This window comes from Dromiciops gliroides, chromosome 1 (assembly GCF_019393635.1).
Source record: "Dromiciops gliroides isolate mDroGli1 chromosome 1, mDroGli1.pri, whole genome shotgun sequence".
Lineage (NCBI taxonomy): Eukaryota > Metazoa > Chordata > Mammalia > Microbiotheria > Microbiotheriidae > Dromiciops > Dromiciops gliroides.
This window is the reverse complement of record NC_057861.1, coordinates 68,813,485-68,833,129: the sequence shown is the minus strand read 5'-3', so window position 1 is coordinate 68,833,129 and position 19,645 is coordinate 68,813,485. Positions and strand designations below refer to the sequence as shown.

At 50.6% G+C, this 19,645-nt stretch overlaps 2 protein-coding genes across 4 annotated transcripts in view; one reads left to right on the top strand and one right to left on the bottom strand.

Annotated features, from left to right (window-relative positions):
- Positions 1-11,505, bottom strand: part of VAV1 (vav guanine nucleotide exchange factor 1) — a 42,114-nt gene extending 30,609 nt beyond the window's left edge. For all 3 annotated transcript variants that reach the window (XM_043973677.1, XM_043973686.1, XM_043973688.1), the window contains exon 1: positions 11,230-11,505. In XM_043973677.1, coding sequence (XP_043829612.1) covers positions 11,230-11,433 — 204 coding nt within the window. In that variant the 5' untranslated portion in view covers positions 11,434-11,505. The remainder of the gene's footprint in view (positions 1-11,229) is intronic.
- A 1,831-nt stretch (positions 11,506-13,336) lies between these two features.
- SH2D3A (SH2 domain containing 3A) lies at positions 13,337-19,645 on the top strand. The gene is made up of 10 exons (XM_043978687.1): positions 13,337-13,420; positions 14,541-14,778; positions 15,165-15,562; positions 16,405-16,490; positions 16,592-17,244; positions 17,334-17,449; positions 18,010-18,187; positions 18,258-18,369; positions 18,499-18,684; positions 18,796-19,645. The coding sequence occupies exons 2-10, from the start codon at positions 14,698-14,700 to the stop codon at positions 18,954-18,956; spliced, it is 1,971 nt and encodes a 656-aa protein (XP_043834622.1). The 5' UTR covers positions 13,337-13,420; positions 14,541-14,697; the 3' UTR covers positions 18,957-19,645.

Below are 19,645 nucleotides of genomic sequence, written 5' to 3'. Positions count from 1 at the left end.
TAAAACAACCCATAGAAATAGGTATAATTATTATCTCCATTTTACAGTTGAAGAAACTGAGATAAAAAGAGGTTAGAATGACTTTTTTAAGGGTGACACAGCTATATGAACTCAGGTTTTCCTGACTCCAGGCCCAATACTATCTATTGGACCACCTAGCTATAGCCCTTAATGTATGCTTTCTTATAAAAAGCAATGTACCACAGATAGGTTCACATATAGTCTTCTTTTCTATTCTTTGTATATTGAAATGTTCGTGTTTGTTAAGTTCACAATTTTAAAAAAAGATAATTTTAAAAATAATAATTCCAGTGAAAAGGTCCCCTGTATCAAAAGAGTCACAGGCGGTATGACCTTTCAAGAACTCTGGCTGGCCAGCTCCCAACCACCTGTGAGTCACCCTTGACTCTTCCCTCTACCTCACTCCCAATATCCAGACAGTTGCCAAATTCTGCCTCCCTAGCATCTCTCACATATCTCTCAAGCCCTTGTTACCTCTCCCTTGGACTATTGCAAAGCCTTCTCATCAGACTTCTCACTTCCAATCTCTCCAACCCATCCTCAGATGCTAAAGTATGCTTCTTCGAACACAAGTCTGATGGTGTCATTGCCCTGCTCAAGAAATTGCAGTGGCTCCCTGTTTCCTGTGGAATCAAACCCGGATTCCTCTGTTTGGCATTTGGAACCTTTCACCACCTACCTCCACCCTCCTTTTCCTGAGTTATTGCATATTACTCTTCTGTACTCACTCAACCTTGGAACATTCCATCTCCTCTCTGGGAGCCTATGCATAGGCTGGTCCCCCACGCCTGGACCATCTTCCCTGCTTCCCCTCAGCCTCTCAGAATTCTGCCTCTTTTTACATCATATATCATATACGTGTGTATGTGTATATTATATCTATGTTTGATATGTATAAAATATAATTATATATCACAAATAAAATAAAAATTAAATAGGTATACATTTAAAAACTCCACACATGTTCCACCCCCCTCCACATCCTTCCTGATCCTCTCCCCCCAAAAAGGGGGAGCACCCCCATGAAATGACTTCATATTTTTGTGTGTATTTACAGGAGAGGCAGTGTGGTCTGTCGGCTAACAGAGTGGCCTGCTTTATTAACACTTTTCCTTCCCTTTCTTAAATCTAGACAATCAACAAAACACTACGTCAAGCCCTGATTTTTCTAAGTTTTCGATTTCCAAAAAATCTAATAATCCCTCTTGTGGGTGGGTTGGAGCTGGCTTCACCATAGCACTGACCTCCGGCCACACCCTAGTCTGGAGGTGGGGATAGCCTCAGATAACTTATTGACCATCTCAGGGCTTGAAATAACTGTCCCCTCCCTGGGAGTTCCCTCACCAATGGTGCAGAAAAAAAAAAAAAAAGATATCAATAGACTTCTGCATCTACGTGTTGTTTCTGCAGATACATAACCAGCTTCTGGAGTTTCTTTTTTGGCCCTGTAACCCAGAGCCTAACACAGAGGCACAGTGTAGCTAAAGCCTGGCCCAGAGTTCCGAAGACCCGAGTTCAAATTCAGCCTCAGCTTTTACTAGTTTTGTGGTCCTGGGAAGGTCACTAAAACTACCTCAGGTTCCTCATCTGTAAAACTATGGATAATGAAAGTGCCTATTTCAAGAGGGTTTTGTGAGGAGGGAATGGGATGATATTTATAAAGCACTATATAAATAGTAGTTACTATTAGTACGTTTCTATTTGGCGGGCTGTACGGGGAGACTGTCTATTCATCTCAGCCCAGGCTTGAAGTGAAGTGGCCACTCACAGTGCAATCTCACCACTGATCGGAATGGGAACCTGAGCCCCTCCTTAGACCGTCCAGTGGTCCCCATTCCCAGGGAGTCCCCATATTGGTACCATTCTCAGAATGGACACCTGATCAGCTTTGGCCCTGCTATATCTCAGAACTCCCAAACTCAAGTGACCCGGCCTCAGCCTCCCAGGTGGGGAGGGGTGATAGGGAAGACAAGGGAGGAGAAGGGAGATGGGGAGGACAAGGGAAAGGAGGAGGACCGGAGAGAGGAGGGGAGGAGGGGAAGGGAGGGGAGAGAGAGGCTGGGAAGTTCCGCCTTGACCTCAAGAAGATCAGCTGATAGTCGAGCCCAGTGATGGTGGTCCTTAGTTCTGTGACCAGGGAACTATGATTCAAGGCCCAGGACTCCGGGAGGCAGTGGGAGGGAGCCAGGTTAGACAGCAGGGAGGGCTTTCGTAGCAACTCTGCTGAGGGTGAGGATGGGAGGAACCTCACAGCCCAGGTCCCACAAGAGGAGGAAAGAGGCAAAGCCACCTTCCTCTGCAGGTGCAGCCGCCTACTCCCGGCCAGCTTCAGCTCTGGGCTGTGGAAAGAGGAGACCTGCCCCAGGGAATGTGGCCCAGACCTGGAGGGGATTGGGGGTTGGGGGGACTGCAGAGGGTATTCATTCACTCCCCACCAACCACCGCCCTTGGGAGCAAGGCCGGAAACAGGAAATGACAGCCCAGAATAGGCCCTGCCTAGGGGGGGAGGCCCCTTTCCGCCCCTAAACCCCCTGCAGCTGCTGTATCCCTTGTAGGCCACCAATAAAGCCTGGCTGCCCGACCAGAGAGGTCATGTGCACTGTGCAACTTGCTAGTCTCAGCGCTGGACGCCACACGCTCTAACTCTATGATGCTGTGGGCCCACATTCTTTCACCTCACCAACTCATGTTTCAGCAAAATTAGCCCCTTAAAAAATCCTAGAATCTCTGAGCTAGCTCCCAAGGACCAAAAAGATCCCAGGGCAACCTCCTTTCCCAATGCAGGAATCCTCCTATTGCCTTCTTGGAAGGGGGGGGGGGCGGCATCCAGCTTCTGCTTAGACGCCTCTCATGTTGGGGAACTCAACTCCCAAGGCGGCTCATTCCATCTTACCTGCTTATGTTATTAATAAGAATATTAATACAGCACTTACATCACAGTAACTCTGTATGGGTATTGTTATGCCTATTTTGCATATGGGAAAACTGAAGCTCAACAAGGCCTTGCCCTAAATCAATTCAGTTCTGTGAGATGAGGTTATAGGCATCGCGGTAGGTGCTGGGAATAGATTCACAAAAAAGCTGATCACTGACTGCAAGCTTGCATTCAACTAGGAAGATAAAATGTGCATCCAAATCAATATATACAAAAATATAGAGAAAATAATTCCATTGTGACAACAAAGAAGGAGCTCGGCCCCAAAGAAGGGCTATGAGAAGACATTTCCTTATACTCCTTTGCAGAGGTGGGGCCCATGGATGTACAATTATATATATACACGTGTGTGTGTGTATGTGTGTGTATATATATATATATATACATACATACACACAATACATATACATACATATATACATATATGTGTATATATGTGCATATATAAGAGATTTTTTTGCTATAACGATTGGTTTTGCTGTTTTCTCCCACTTCTTTCTCTTTTTCTCTTTTAAACTAAATTCTTTGTTATATATTATGGCTCTCTGGGAGGCAGAGAGGGAGGGATACAAGGGAGAATTGAGGTGATATAAAAATAAAAGGCATCAACAAAGATTTTTTTAAAAAATAAAATCATTTCAGAAGGGAAAGAGTAGCAACAGTCAGAAAGGTCAAAGTCACAGGGTCAGAAAATAACAGGCGCAAAGTCTCCTTATTCCAGGTCTGAAGATCTCTCCACCAGACAAGGTTGCCAGAGAAACAGCTCTGATATATCCTCCATAAAGCTGCCAAACTGATATTCCTAAAGCTCAGGTCACTCCCCTACTCAAGAAGTTTCAATAGCTCCCTCTTACCTTCAGGATAAAATACTAACTCCTCTCTTTGTAATTTGGCTCCAGTCAATTTTTCATGGTTGATTCTATGCATGGTATAGTGTAGGTTCTCCAAGTATGGTTCCCTGGTGGTCCCCAGGGCCACTTCAGATGGTCCATGAGGTCAAGACAATTTTCATAATGATCCTGAGGTGGTTTTTGTCTATTAAAATACTTCTCCCTTGTCCAACTACATATCTGTGTGAGGCCAGATTTTCTGCATATACCCCAACCAAAGCAGCAGATTGCAACAGACTCAAGGCAGAAGCAGAGATAAGAATCCAGTTGTTTTCTATTGTCAGACATTAAAGAGATTTGCAAAAATATGTCAAACGACACCACTTTTCTTCCTAAGGTAGCTGGTGGTGCAGTAGATGAAGGACTAGAACTGGGGTGAGGAAGACCCAAGTTCAAATACAGCCTCATAATAGACACTTGCTAGCTGTGTGACCCTGGGCAAGTCACTTAACCTCTGTTTGGCTCAGTTTCCTCAGCTGTAAAATGAGGATAATAATAGCACTTCTCTCCCAGGCTTGTTGTGAGGATCAAATGAGATATTTGTAAAAAGTGCTTAGCAGGGGCAGCTAGGTGGCGCAGTGGATAAAGCACCGGCCCTGGATTCAGGAGTACCTGAGTTCAAATCCGACCTCAGACACTTAACACTTACTAGCTGTGTGACCCTGGGCAAGTCACTTAACCCCAATTGCCTCACTAAAAAAAAAAAAAAAAAAAAAGTGCTTAGCACAGCTCCTGGCACTGTAACAGTCCATGCCTTCTTTCCCCCTGATATTTTTTGTTTTAGAAAATGTGGTTGTTTTTCATTAAGAAAATGTTATGTCTGGGGGCAGCTAGGTGGCACAGTGGATAGAGCACCGACCCTGGATTCAGGAGGACCTGAGTTCAAATCCAGCCTCAGACACTTGACACTTACTAGCTGTGTGACCCTGGGCAAATCACTTAACCCTCAATGCCCCCCAAAAACAAAACAAAACATATAATGGGTATATCATCATTATTTTAAATAAGCTAATAAACAAATATTTCATTGATCGGCTTTATTTTTTAATCCAGCAAATATGAATAGACATAACCCACACAAATTAAAGTTCTTTAATCATTTTGAGTCTTCAATAATTTTTAAAAGTGTAAAGGGGTCCCGAGATCAAAAAGTTGGAGAACCACTTGGTTTAGTGGAAAAATCACCATCTCTGGTGTCTGATCCTTTCTCTCAGGCCTTGGGCATGCTCCTAGGGTTTGATCTTCTAAAGTGTAAATTGGGAGGGATTGGACTTTCACTAGATAAACTCCACCCCACCCCACCCCAGCTCTAAATCTGGGATACTATGATCCTACATTAGCTTCCCTCCCTCCCTTCGAGCCAAACCAACCACTTGCTTCCCTGATTTGTGACCTTTCCATCGGCCACTTTCCTGCCTTTGCACACAGGTATCATCCCCCTGGCCTGGTGTGTTCTCCCCCTAGGTTAAGCCCTAGCCCCACATCGCACAGGAGACCTTTCCTAATCCACCAGCGCTGCTTCTCCCACCCTTCGATTTCTTGACAGTGACATCTCTATGGACAAGCCACTTCTCTCAAGCCCAATAAAACATGGGCTCCATGAGGGCAGGAAGGGGATTATCTCGGTTTTGTCTTTGAATCAGAAGCACCCTGCCTGGAAAACAGAAGGAGTTTAATAAATGCTTGCTAAATTGAACCATATTTAGGAAGCACTTTCAGATAGTCAGCAGAGATCTACCTCCTCCTCCGATTTCTCCTCACTGACTCTCATTGTCTCTTTAGAGCAAAGCACAATGATTTAATCTTCTGAGGTCCAGAATGGGACCAGTGAGGAGGGACAAAGTGCTCTATCTCCTGGTAGTTTTTCAGAAATGTAAAGATCTTCAGCCATTCACCCCCTAATATTTCAGGAGGCCAACTCTCTTATCCGTAGCATTAGCTTTTCCTCCCAACTTCCTGAGATCTGCAAAGTTGAGAAGCATTCCTTCTAGTCCTTATGCCTTCATTGATTCCAAAAAAACAAAAACAAAACCACACCATTGACCAGCACAGGCCAAAGACAGACAAGTGGCTGCGGTGTAGTGTGGAAAACACATGATTCAGAGTCAGGAGATCTGTACTTGTATTGCATCTCTACTACTTCCTAACTGTGTAATGCTGGGCAAGTGACATGACTCTCCTGTGCCTCAGTTTCTCCATCTTTCTTCAAGAGGGTAATAACAATGCCTGCACTGTAGATCTTACAAGGCCATTGTTACATTGCAAACTAGAAAGGCCAATCAGAACCATAATATTCATCGTCCCTAGGACACAACCACAAGAGACCTCTCCAGGAGTTTGCCACTCCTGGAGTCCAGTTGTTCAACCAGTTCCAAATTCAACTAACTGTTTCTCTAGCCATCTGACCAAGAATATCATGAGGCCTTCTCCAATGCTTTGCTTGAACTCTAGGGATACCCTATCCATGGCATTCCCCTGTTCTGCCAGTGGAGCAATCTCCTTCTGTCAACAGAGCAAAGAACAGACTAACAAATTACACAGGAAACAAGGTTTGCTTGTCATGTTTTGTGTTCTCAGTGAATCCACATTGGCTCCTAAGGATTACTTCTTTTTCTTTTACCTACAGGTCATAAGCCCTGGAATCAGAGGACCAGGGTTTGAATTCTGGCTATGTTTCTTACTCTGTATGTGACTTTAAACAAGTTAGTTTAATATCTCTGGGCCTCAGTTTCAACATCTGTAAAATCAGGAGATTGGTTTATATAATCTCCAAGCATTCCTCGCAGGTCTAAATCCTGTGCTTGCATGAAATATTTCCTCAGAGCTTCCACATCACTAATGCACCATCTCCCTCATTCATTCTTGCTGAGAATTCATATGGTTGACGTTCCCCTCCACCCCACACCCTGCCTCAAAGCCTACTCTGTTTTCCTGGGTGTGAACATAGTCAGTATAGCTATGTATACTCTAGGCCAGTGGTTCTCATACTTTTCTTTTTTCCTTATAGCATAGTATTCTTCACTTAGAGCAATCAAGGTATATTGAACAGGTAAGTTAGCAACAAAGAAATCTTCCCAGGCAGTTGAGTCTCCAGACCTGATGGGATTGGGCTGATACTCCTTCCCCTCCTTCATCCCCTCTGTTCAGGATAATGCTACACGACTGTCACCTCCCCAAGGTCAAGATCAAAGAGCCACTGGGGGACAAGGGCAGGGGATTTCAAGAGAACCACTGTCTTAGCCACAACGGGGGAATGTTCCTGCCTATGAGGCTTCAGAAAATTCGTATATTTCTCTAAGCCTTAGCTGTTCCATCTATAGAATGGGATAATAATGGCTGCACTACCACCTTCATGAGGTTATTGCAAAGGAAGTGCAGTATAAACCCTAATATGCTATAGGAAAGAAAGTTGCTTTTATTTCTTTGGAGCTGGTGAGGCCTCTTTGGAACCATCTTGGCCCTCCCCCATTCAACAAAGGAGAGTCATGGCTCAGGGTCCATCTGGCATAGTATTTCCTCCTGATTTTTCCCATCTCTGACATCCAGAGTCATCTTCCCTGGCCACATGTTGAAAGCACAGATCAAATCACAGGATTTAGAGCTAGAAAGGGCCCAAGAGATAATCAAGCCAATAGGGTCCTAGAATGGGAGGCAGGATTTGAACCCAGAGCTTCCGACTCTACAGCAGCACTGTTACCACTGGATTCTGCTGCTTCCCGAAAGCAGCCTCTTCCTCTTCGCCCCAAACCACATCCCATCGGTTGTTGGGTCTGATGGATCCTTCCTCTGTGACATGTCTTGAATCAGCCCCTCCCCCCACCTCCACATTCATTGCCTCTCCTCAAACCCAGGCCCTCAATGCTTCTACCCCAGACTATTAGGGCAACCTCCTAGGAGGCCCCTTGTAGTCTTTGTTCTCTCTCTCCCCTCTTGTTCCCACTGTAATAATCATAATTAACGTTTTATTTAAGACTTAAAGGTTTGCAAAGCCCTTTGTGTATATGAATTCATTTGATCCTCACAACCAACTCTGAGGAAGGTGATTTTTATTGTCCAGATTACTAGGGCACAGAGGCCAAATGGACTTGTCCGGGATCTCACAGCTAGTGTCTGAGGCTAGATTCAAACTCAGGCCTTTGTGACTCGATCTCCTGGACTCTATCTGCTGCACCCCCCAGCTGCATGTAGGGGCAGACAATCGCCTTTCTAAGGTCCACAAGAGACCACACTGGATCACATTGTTCCAGGAAAACTTTCAGACCAGGTCAATCTCCATTAAGGTCAGCCTCCTCTGAGGCCCTCCACCATTGACTGCATGGGGCCCTCATTTGGATCCCTCTTCCTTCTCCTCCCAGGCCAAGTATCACGGGGAAATCCAAGGGCAGATCTCAGGCCTCCCTATCCTCTCACTAAAGACTCCCTGCCCAGGGTATTCCCAAAGACAAGGTAAAGAAGGTCTTGGCCTCTCCAAGGGGACCCATCAGATCTGCTGATTGGAAGCACCATACGAAGGTAGCACACTACTAGATTCGGAGATAGAGGACCTGCGTTCGAATCTCAACCCCGCCATTTACTAGTGGCCAAAGGCCCTAGGTTGAATTGTATTCCTTTCTGGACTTCAGTTTCATTACATATAAATGGAAGAGTTGAACTAAGCAATCTCTACAGGCCTTCCAGCTGACTAAAGCTTGGCTTGGCTCTAGTCTCTCCACTTCCCTGTCTTCTGCCCTACAGACTGACCAGGGTTAGGGGGAAGGTTGGAAGGGGAAAAGGAGTTCTTTTCCCATCAGGGCTCAGACAAAAGGAGTTGTATGCAAATGATAGGCAAATGATTGCAAATCAGCACCTGCCAGTCTCTCTACACTACACCCATCATGCATCCCTGGGGGAAAGGGGGGCGGGGAAGAGAAGGGAGAAGGGAAGATGCTGTTGCCAGTAGTCCTAGTCTCCCACCTCTGGTATTCCAAGGAAACTGGGGGAGATAGAACAAAAAGGCACCTGAAAGATCATCTAATCTAGTCCCTTCACTTTACAGATATGAGAACTGAGACCCAGAGAGGGCAAATAATTTGCCCCAGGGTCATGCAGATGATAAGTAGCAGAGCTCAGAATTCGAACCCACACCTACTGGTTCAACAGCCTGGCTGTCTTCTCAGGGCCCTGTGTTTCTTGGGGCCGGCGTCCAGGGTGATACCAGAGGGCAGAGACCAAAACAGGAGGAAGAGAGGGAAGAGGAAAGACAGAGGAACTAGTAACCACCCTGTACCAGACTAACCCATCACCACCAACCCTGGGAAAACCCCACTGACCCTCAAGGCTCATCTCTGGTCTCACTCTATGTTCCTTCGCTTCCCTTTTTTCACTCAGCCCAACACTTCAGCACCTCCTCCAGGAAACCTGTCCAGATTACTCCCTCAACACCTCTTTTCCCACTCCCCCAAGTATGTACAAGTAGGGTCATTCTAACCTCTCTTCCCTTGTGCTCCTCCCCACATCCCCACCTTTATCGTCTGGGACCCTAGAAGATAAGGCCTATGAGGAGACAGGGCCCATGTCTCCTTGCTTAGACCTGACTTGTGGGAAACTGAGCAATGGCAGTTCCCTCTGGAAAGAAGCCATGGTAACTCCTCTTTACTTCTGGAGGTTGCATGCCTCCCTGGAGGAGCCAGACCCTCTTCCCTCACCAGCAAGAGGGGTAGGAAGCAGTAGGGTCCTCTTAAAGGCCAAGAAGGAGAAGGAGCCAGAGGAGCCCAGGAGAGAGGGGAGGGGCTCACAGAATCATAGAATTTTAGAGTTGGAACAGACCCGGCAGCCCTATTGTCCAACCCCTACACAAAGGGGACCCCGTTATAATAAACAAGTGGTTGTATGGCCTCTGTTTGAAGAGCTCCAAGGAGAAGGAACCCACTATTTCTTGAGGCTCCCATTCCACTTTGGGACAATTCTAATCACTAGGAAGTTTGGGGCTTTGTTTTTATTTTTTTTTTTAATTGAGAACAAGCCTAAATGTCTCTTTGCAACTTTCACCCATTGATTTGGGGTTCTCATTTCTAATCACTAGCCCTAGAGGCCTTCAGGGTACAGTAGGAAGCTTAAGGGCCCCAGGGAGTTAGGCCTCAACTCTCTCAACGAGGAGAAAACCCAGGTGTCCTGGCTCCCACCCTCCCTCCCTGGGGGGTCAAGAAGGGGCCCAGGAAACCAGTATGTGACCCTTTCATCCCGCAAAGGGGCCCTTCCCTAAGCTCAGAGCCTTCCTGGAGGCTGGGGCAGGAAGCTGACGAGGAGAAAGGGGAAGAGGAAGGAAGAGTCTGGGGCAGCCTGGGAAAAAAGGGGGCCCAAGGGGAAAGGGGGACAGAAAGTAGGGGAGAGCCTTGGAGGGACAGCAAAAGCCTTGAGGATATAATGACCTCTTTCCTGGGCCTAAGACCAATCACCTGAGCTGGGCAGCACCACAGGCCCACTTCTGGGGGATTAAGTGTGTGGGTAGGGATAGGAATGGGGGTGGCAGGCATCTAGGGATAAGGACCCTGAGGAAGCTAGGCACTCAGGAGCCCATTGAAGATGCCCCCACAGGAAGGGGGAGCTGCAGCCTCTTATGCTGTTTCCCACTTGCCAAGGGAGATTCATCACCCTACATCCTCCACCTCAGTTCCCCTAATTTAATCATGGGGGCTTTAACCCAAGAAGCCTCCTCCCAGAATCCCCAACTATGGGGAATCCCAACCTATACAGATTAGATGTTCCAATAGGATTCAGAGCTGGAAGGGACCATTCAGGCCTTATAGGTGGGAATTGAGATGCAGAGAGACCCAGAGAAGGGGAAATGACTTGCCCAAGGTCCTACAGTTGGCGAAGCTAGGATATGAATTCAGGATTTCTGGTTCCAAATGTAACCATTATTCTATATCCCTGTCCCCCTCCCCCACCACCGCCCTGCACCCTTTTCCTCTCAAGCCTCCCCTGACATATAGCACAATGATCTCCATCCCATCCTCCAAGTCTTCCCCTTACTATGGGGGCTTCAATGTGACCCTGTGACCCCAGTGAAACCTCTAGCTGCTTCTCCCCAATCTAAAAGTCCCCCCAGACATGGGGACTTCAGCTCTGAGTGGGGCTGAGTCAAGCTGTGCCTTTCAGGGTACTGTACTGGAGGAAGGGGGCCTTGAGGCTACAGCCCCTGTAGCTTGGAACCGGAGTCCTAGCTGTGCAGTGAATCCTGATGAGGACAGACCCAGGACCAGCCGTGACCTGAAGTTTCTGGCCCCATAAATGTCTAACTGGACCCTGCCCTAAGCCTAGCATCCTTGAGCCCCCAGCCCACCCTGGCCCGAATCCTCAGGTTCCTTTGTGCTGTCTGGGGGCCCCCCAGTGGTCAGGACTCACCTGGGACATCTGGGGACGCAGGTTGATCTCGCGAAGGTTGACTGCATGGGGCAGTAGGTTGTTGAGCAGCTGACAGAGGAGAACGCCATCGCGGAGGGCCTGAGCAAGCTCACAGACCTGGGCCCCATCCCACGTCACTCGGTGGTTGGGGGGCAGCACCCGGCACTGGATAAGCCAGTGGGCACACTGGCGCCACAGCTCCATGGCAGCCCCCTCAACCTGGCCCAGGCAGACCCCAAGGCCCGGCCTGCTAGTCCCGCTACCACCTCCACTCTCTCTGAGGCCTAAAGTACCACTTCCTCTTCTCTGCCAGTTACAAAGATGTTAACTCCTGGAGGAGGGGCCTCGGGGTAGGAAGGGGGGGAGCACCCCCAGAGGAGCAGGAGGAGGAGCCCAGCACCTGGTCACTCCAATCCCTGTCCTTCAGGGCCCAGTTCCAAGCTTACCTCCTCCAGGAAGCCTGGAAAAATGGAAGGGGACACAGAAGTTGGCTAGCCTGGGCCCCAACTCTGCCACTGTGATCTTGACCAAGTCTCTTCTCTCTGGGTCTCAATCACCTCATCTATTCAAATGATTGAGATGGAAGAATCTTCCTGGTTCTGTTGTAGTCTTCTTCCTGGGTGTCAGGACTGAGATTCTGATTGGGGCAGAGCTTCCTATCCCTGGGCCCCCCAGTCAGAATCAGGAAGAAATGACTCAAATGGCCTCTTAAGAGTCCCCCTCCTACCGTTAAGAAGCTACAAGATACTGCCCCAAGACTCAGAAATAAAGGGGTGCTGGTGATGGGAAGAGGAGTTAGGAAGTTCCAGTCTCCCTTCCCCTTCTCTCTCCTTACTTAGGGGCTTTGAGAAGGCCCAAGTACTGGGGCAGCTAGGTAGCACAGTAGATAAAGCACCCGTCCTGGATTCAGGAGTACCTGAGTTCAAATCAGGTCTCAGACACTTGATACTTACTAGCTGTGTGACCTTGGGCAAGTCACTTAATCCCCACTGCCCCACCAAAAAAAAAAAGATTAAATTAAAAAAAAATAAAAAGAGAAGGCCCGGGGCAGCTGGGTGGTGCTGTGGATAGGGCGCCAGCCTTGGATTCAGGAGTGCCCGAGTTCAGATCCAGCCCCAGACACTTGACATTTGCTAGCTGCGTGACCCTGGGCAAGTCACTTAGCCCCCGTTGCCCCGCAAAAAAAAAAAAAAGAGAAGGCCCAAATACCCATGGGAAGGCTGGTTTGAAGAGGAATTGGATTAGGGGGAACCCAAGAAGCCCTCCCCAGTTGAGTCCATCCATTTCTATATCCTTCTCCTGGGAGAAAGGAAGAGACCTAACCTCATGGTCGTCCATCATCTCCCCCTCGTCATTCCTATCTTGGAGCACGATATCACATATTTGCAAATCTTTACAGATGGACAAACAGCTTCTGAGACCCTGCGTCTTTGGTAGGTACTTACTTTGGGCTTAAAGCGCTAGGGTTGGGAGAGAGAAGGGAGGTGAAGGAATCAGGGCTCAGCTCCACCTGAGTGAGGGTGGGTGGGTGGAGCAGGACCATCATAGATTTTTGAGCTGGAAGGACCTGAGAAGTCACGACCAACCTCTTTGTTTGCAGATAGGGAAACTGAGGGCAAAGAAAGTTTCCCTTTTTTCTTGGCAGCTCCAAGGCCTAACACAGTGTCTGACCCATAATGGGGATTTAATAAAGGCTTCTAATTGACGAAGTAACTTCGTCGAGCCCACACGGAGGTAGGGTTGCAATCGAGCGCCCAGCCTCTGGTTTCAAATCGGGTGCTTTATTCCTCCATATCACGCAGCTCCTTGGACACCTGCTCATCAACCCGCCGCCCCTTTAGAAAAGTCGAGGCATTCCCCTGGGATCCCTTCCCTGGCGCATCCCACCCCCCCCAGGATCCGGAAAAAATTTCAGCATCAGAAAGGGCGGGGGAAAGGAAGAGCAGAGGATGAGTCCAGTTAAAGCCAGCCCGGGGCTCCGCCCCTCCGAGGCTGCTCGCCCTCTGGAGGAAATTGAAGGGGCGTGGCTTGGTGATTCCCCGCAGAAGCCGGAGCCCAAGCCGTTCTCTTAGAGGGCGGGGCCAGGTTGGGGCGGTGGGTGGAGCCGGGCCAGGTGCAGTCCTAAGCCGGGCTGCGGGAAGGTGCTGAGTCTCCGAGCTGGAGCAGCGGCCGCTGACTTAAGCCCTTTCAGGTAAGTTCCCAGGGTTCTGGGCAGAGGTTGGAGGGTGAGGTGGGGATTGCGGAGGGGCCTCGACCTTGTACCTGCGAGGTCGAGGGGGGCGGGTACCGCTGGAGACACCGCCTCTCAAGCCGACCCTTACTGAGTAAGTAGGGGATCTTCTGCTTATCCACCCCTCCCTCCCCACCTGCACACCTTGGATGTTTTTGTTGGTTGGGGGTGGGGGCATGTCGAGGCCTGGGGTCTTGGATTAGGAGAAATGGCTGGGGACGGAGTCCCTTCTCCCTTTTCTGTCCCCGGAACTTCCTTCTGCTTCTCTCCACCTCCCATCCCCCTTGACTCAGGCAGCTGGAATCCCAGGTACGGCCACAACCCAAGCTCCACGCCCCAAGGTCCTGAATTATTCTCCCTCTCCTTCAGGCACTGTAAAAATACTAGGGAAAGCGTCTCTACTTGTTCCCTTCATTTCCTCTCCCAAATTGTACCTTGCCCTCCAACATTGGGAGTTGAGTTCCGAGTTCTGTCTAAAATCCGCATAACTCTCTGTAGGACCCTGGACAAATGACATCCCCTCTCTGAGCCTCAGTAAATAAAGAAGGAAATAAACATTTATTAAGGCACATACTAGGTACTAGGCACTGTGCCAAGCTCCTTGAACCCTCACAACTTTGAGAGGTGTGCTCCATTATTATCCCCACTTTACAGTTGAGGAAACCGAGGCAGAGGTTAAGTGACTTGCCTAGGGTCACACTTTTCGTGTCTGAGGCTGAATTTGAACTGGGCTTTTCCTGACTCAAAGTCCTGCCCTCTATCCACTGCCCCCCAGTCCACCCCCCAGCACCTGGACCAGATTCCCTCCTTGTAAGGTTCCTCTGCATTCTAGCACTCGATATTCTGATGTTCAGTGATGTCCTGATGTCCCCTTCCAGTTCTGACATTCTGTGTCCTACAGGTGCTCTTAGTGCCCCTTAAGGGCATTAACTGCAGGGAAATGACTTTGTAAACCTTTGGGCTTTGAATACATGTGGCATTGTTATTTTTCTAAAGGCCTTTCCAGCTCTGGAATGTTTCAATCGCTACTCCTCGTGCTCCATTTCAGAACTTGGCCTGGTTTTGGTTTTGGTTTTTACAGACGAAGGAACCGGGACCCCCAGAAGGGAAGAGACTCGCCTAAGACATCCCAGCCGAGTTCAGAGCAGAGGTCTCCTAGCTCCCAGTCCAGATGCTGTCCCCCTCAGTGATCCCCATCCCCTACTCTGTGTTTTCCAAGTAAGGCCCGGGAGCTGCCAATGGAGAAGAGGGAGGAGCCGCTGGACCCCGACAAATTACTGCTTGAGCAGACCTGGTACCATGGAGGGCTGTCCCAGAAGGTAACCCCAGAGCACCCCCTGGTGGAGACTCCCAGCCGAGGGTATTGTAGTCTGGTACCTGGTGCCTGGGCCTAACTCCTCATAGTCTCCAGAGGTACAAGGGATTCACCAGACTTCTGACCTCCCAACTCCTTGCCTTTCTGTATTCCAGGAACCAATGCCCCTCCTCCTTCCAAAACTGAGTCGTCCCTAACCCAGTCCCTCCCCCCTCTCTGGACTTCAGACACATGGCCCCCAGGCATTGCCATCCTTGCCCTCTGTCTCCCATTGTTAAAGTCTCTGGGAGCTTTAGGACTGCCTCTGGGCTACCATCCAGCCTGGCCCTATAGGATGCTGTAAGCCCTGGGTTTAGGGTCTTCTGCCAATTCTGCCTTTTCCATCCCTAGGAGGCAGAAGCTCTGCTGCTGGCGGATGGGGACTTCCTGGTGTGGGCTTCCACTTCCACCTTAGCCTCTGGCTCAAGCCCCCTGGTGCTGTCCTGCTGCTGGGGCGGCCAACCCCTCCACTTTGAGGTGGTGCGAATCCAGCTGCGCCCACGCCCTGGCAGGCCTTGTGCCCTCTTCCAGCTGGAGGATGAGCGCTTCCCCAGCCTGCCTGCCCTGGTAAACTGTTATGTGACTATGCAGCGACCCTTGTCCCAGGCCTCAGGGGCTGTGGCTTCTCACCCCATAGCCCGCAATGGATCTCCACATCCTATGACCTTCAGCAAGCCCTGCCGCCGGCGGAGCCTGAGCGGGGACGGCTGTAGTGATGGTGCTCACCAGGTCCATAAAGGGCTACTCAGGTAGGGGGAGATGAGGTGATACTGGGGCCAAGGGATGGGGAAGAGGAGTCATTAGTCATGGCACTTTTCCCCCTCCATTCCCGTTGTTCAAAAAACCCTTGGAAGAGAAGAGATGGGACTCGGTGGTCCTGAGGGAGACAAGAGCTTGGGGATTGGTATCCCCTCTACCCACCAGGGAAGGGAGAGGGGAAACGGAATGGGAGGAAAAGAAAAGAGGCAGCAGGGTATGTTGAAAGAGTCCTAGACTAGGTTTGAACCCAGCTCTGCCATTTACTAGCTGTGTGAACTTGGACAAGTCACCAAATTTCTCTAAGCATCTGTAGTATAAGGATATTGTTGTTTTGCATTGCCTGCCTCGGAACCGCGAGGAATGTACCTCATAAGCCTTAACAAACCATAGAAATATGAGGGGCTAACATTCATACAGACAGACACAAAACGAGCTAGGGGAGTGGGGCTGGGGGTTCCCTGCCTCCAGAGGCAGCAATACCCTGAGAGGAGGGAAAGCCTGCCTCATAATCCCATTTCCCACTTCCATGCCTTTGCCTTATTTACACCGCTCTCCCCAGTTTCAAAATGTACTCCCTTCCCACCTGTACCTTGTATACTCCCTGGATTTCTTGAAAGCTCCACTCCAATAGGGGAAGCCTTTCCTAATCTTCCAGTTGTTATGGAAATCCCCCCACCCCCAAATTACTTGGTATGTCCTTTGTATTAAGTTATCTGTGCACATATCTCCCCCTCCCCCAACAGAATGTAAGCTCCTTGAATGTGAGGCACCTAGCACGATTCCTTGGGCAAAGTAGGCACTTTTCATTCCTGTTTCTTGAATTGGCCACTAGGACCAAGGAGCTCAGTGGGAGCCAGCCAGCCAGCCTAAACATCCTGGCTCACAAAGGAGGCTCCCCAAAGGGTAGCAAGGGACCAGGTAAGTTGGGGCCCCCTGCTCTGTGCCCTTCTGGCTTCTTCCCCATCTCTGCCTTGTTTCCAACCCCCAATTCGGTCCTCTTGTGTCTTTCTGTCTCTCAGGTTGCCCGGATGACCCCCAGATGGCCAAAGTGGTACCTCCTGCTTCCCCGCTTTTCCGTACTGGGAGTGACCCCGTACTGCGCAGGGCACAGCAACTGAGCACGGCCACCTCACTGTGGGGCTCAGATGGGCAGCTGCATCCCAAGGTACCACCCAAACCTCCACGGGCACCCTCTGTCATGTTGCCCGAACGCCCTGGGACTTCCACCTCTGGTGAGCTGGTACCCCAGGAGATCCTGCACCTCCAAGGGAAGGGGAGGCTTGGGGAGGAAGCTGGGACCAGGGAGGCGGCGGCCAGGCATGGACCCACAGACAGACAGGAGACTGAGTCTAAGACAGAGGCCTCCCCTGGGGGAGAAGCTCTACCAAGAGAGGACACCAAGAATGGCCATGGAAACCGTGCCCACCTCGGCACCAAAGAAGGTCTGCAGGAGACCCCTTGGTGGGAAGAGTGGGAGCAAGAAGAGGCTGAAGATTTCGTGAGGCCCCAAGGAGGAATTCCCCCTGCCCTTCAGCCCCAAGCCTTCTCTTCCTGCTTGTTGGGCCCAGAGAACCGGCCCTTGGAGCCCAGTGCCCTGAAGACCCTTCGTGACCTGTTCCTGCGGCACGATGTGGACACTGTGGCACGCCACCTGCTTCTCACCGACTGCCAGGTCAGCAGGCCTGGAAGCTGGCAGCGTCATGACCCAAGATGTGCCCAAGGCGCCTTCCCCTGGGCTCACCAAACCTTTCCTCCCCCTAGGCAGCCCAGGTTCTGGGTGTGACTCGAACTCAGCGCCAGGCAATGGGTGTCCACTCGGGTCTGGAGCTCCTCATGCTGCCTAATGGTCATCAACTGCGGCTTAACCTATTGGAGAGGTGAACCCATGTTCCAGCCCTAATCCTGCCCCTTTCTCCCTCAGGGGAACATCCGAGGATAAAACTATGCCACCCTCACAGCAATTCCCGCTAACCTGTTTCCCTCTGGCCCTGCCCCAGAGTCTTTACCTAGGGTGAGACAATAAGAATTCTGCCTCAGGATGCTAAAATTTAAAGGTGGTACTGATGACACTATTCTTTCAGCCACAGAAAAATATTTGAATAGCAATCTAGATAGCAAGATTTAGTTAAAACAGGAAGCTATATATGCAACATCATGTGGGCTTTTATAATGGTGACTTATATAGACATTTATATACCCCACCAACCCTGTCACCAAATTCATTTGAGAGCATGGCTCTCTCAAAAATTGCCAGTTCTGCCTTCTAAACTTTGCAGCTTCTTTCAACTCCCTGCCCTGGTGCCTGCCCCACTGTACCCCCCCCCCCCCCCATACTCCCTTTAACCTCTACCTCCAAGTCTCTAGTTCCTAGACCTTCCACAACCTTGCCCCCTACCTCCAATGCCCTCTTCTTCCTGATTCCACAAACTTCCCCCAGGCACGAGGCCTTGGCCCTGGCTGCAGCCATGGCTGTGGTGGGATGCTCTGGGCCAATGGCAGAGCGGGTGGCCACCTTGCTGGCCCTTATTCAGCTGGCACTAGCCCTTCGGGCCCCCGGGGGCACAGGAGACCTCTTTGCTCTTTCTTCTGTGATGACTGCCTTGCAGCTGCCCCAGGTAAGGTAAGGTTGGGGAAGGGACTTGGGACCAGAAAGGTTCAGGGGCTAAGCATGCCAGCTCTCCCCAGATCACACGGCTAGAAAGGACGTGGCGCCTCCTCCGGCAGAACCACACAGAGGCCGCGCTGGCCTTCGAAAAGGAGCTGAAGCCCTTTGTCCGAGCCCTGGATGAAGGGGTTGGTGAGTGGTGGCAGGGAATGGTGACATTCTAGATCATTCTTCCATTGTAACTCAGGGAAGAGGAGTGATTTGCCCAAAGCCACAGCTAACAAATGCTGGAGGCCCCAGTAGCTTCCCCTCTTGTCACAGGGATTGGCCAGCCAGGGGAAGTGGCCCTGCCCCAGATAGTGCCTGTGGCCCAGCTGCTGGAGGGAGTCCAGCTGTGGGGGTCTCATGAGGAGAGCTGTGAACTGCTACTTCAGACGCTGCAGGGAGCCCGAGCCATAGCCAACAATGCCTCCCACTACCAAGAGGCAGCCAGGGCCAGACTGAAGGGTGAGCTCTGTTCTCCCACCCCCGGTGGAACCATCCCTCCCCTTTCTCCTGCTCCCCCCCCCTTCCCATCTCTGGGCCTCACCCTGGGCTCTTTCCTCTTCCCCCACGCAGGTTTCCAGCCCACCCCAGAACTGTGTGAAGCCCTCCAGACAGAGTTTGTCCTGAGGCTCCTCTGGGGCAGCCGGGGTGCGGGAGCCGGACAGGCCGAGCGGCACAAGAAGTTCCACCTTGTCCTCAGTGCCCTGTCCAGGAGGCTAGAGCCCGAGGGCTGAGGTGTCACCTGAATGGTCATGCTCCATCCTAGCTGGCCAGATGACCCTCCCAGGCCTGACTCAGAGCCCAGCCTGACTGCTAGCACAATGCTAGCTTCCCTGCCCCCACACCTAGAGAAGTGAACCTCTAGAGCTGGGGGAGGCAGGTACAACTGAGCCCTCAGACCCAGTTTCTCTTCCTCCTCTCCTTTGCTGAGACCAGGAAGTGCTCCCTGCCCTTCCAGAACCCAGAAGGCATCCAGTGACGGGAAACTCACTACCTCAGAAGCTGTTCCTCTCAGCCCGCTGAAACCCACATTTCCTTCTCCAGTGGGAATGGGAAGCTCACCCCTCTCCTGCTGTCCCCTCTTGGATAAGCTCCTTTATGCAGAGAAGGGTGGGGGGACTCCACAGCCCTTCCCACAAGTCACAGGGATCAGATCAGTGGAGAAACTGGCTGGCTTTCTCCACTCTGAGTCCCCAGAAGGCCCCCAGCTTGGGTGGAGAGCCAGAGGCCACATTCCAGTGCCACAGATCCCTAGGCTGGGTAGCTCGAAGGGGCAGGGGAAACCTTGGTGGTGCCCACCTCATGTTCTTCACTCTCTTCTCTGGTGCTACCCTGACAGGTGGATAAGGTCTCTGGGAAAGGACACTGCGCCACAGGCCACCCACCCAAGTCTTAAATAAAGCTCCAAGTCAGGGGCTGCACA

Coding starts and splice junctions, on each gene's coding strand:
- SH2D3A (XM_043978687.1), top strand. CDS start 14,698: ATGGAGAAGAGGGAGGAGCCGCTGGACCCCGACAAATTACTGCTTGAG. Junction 18,370..18,498: donor AGCCCTGGATGAAGGGGTTG/GTGAGTGGTGGC, acceptor CTCTTGTCACAG/GGATTGGCCAGCCAGGGGAA. Junction 18,685..18,795: donor AGCCAGGGCCAGACTGAAGG/GTGAGCTCTGTT, acceptor TCCCCCACGCAG/GTTTCCAGCCCACCCCAGAA.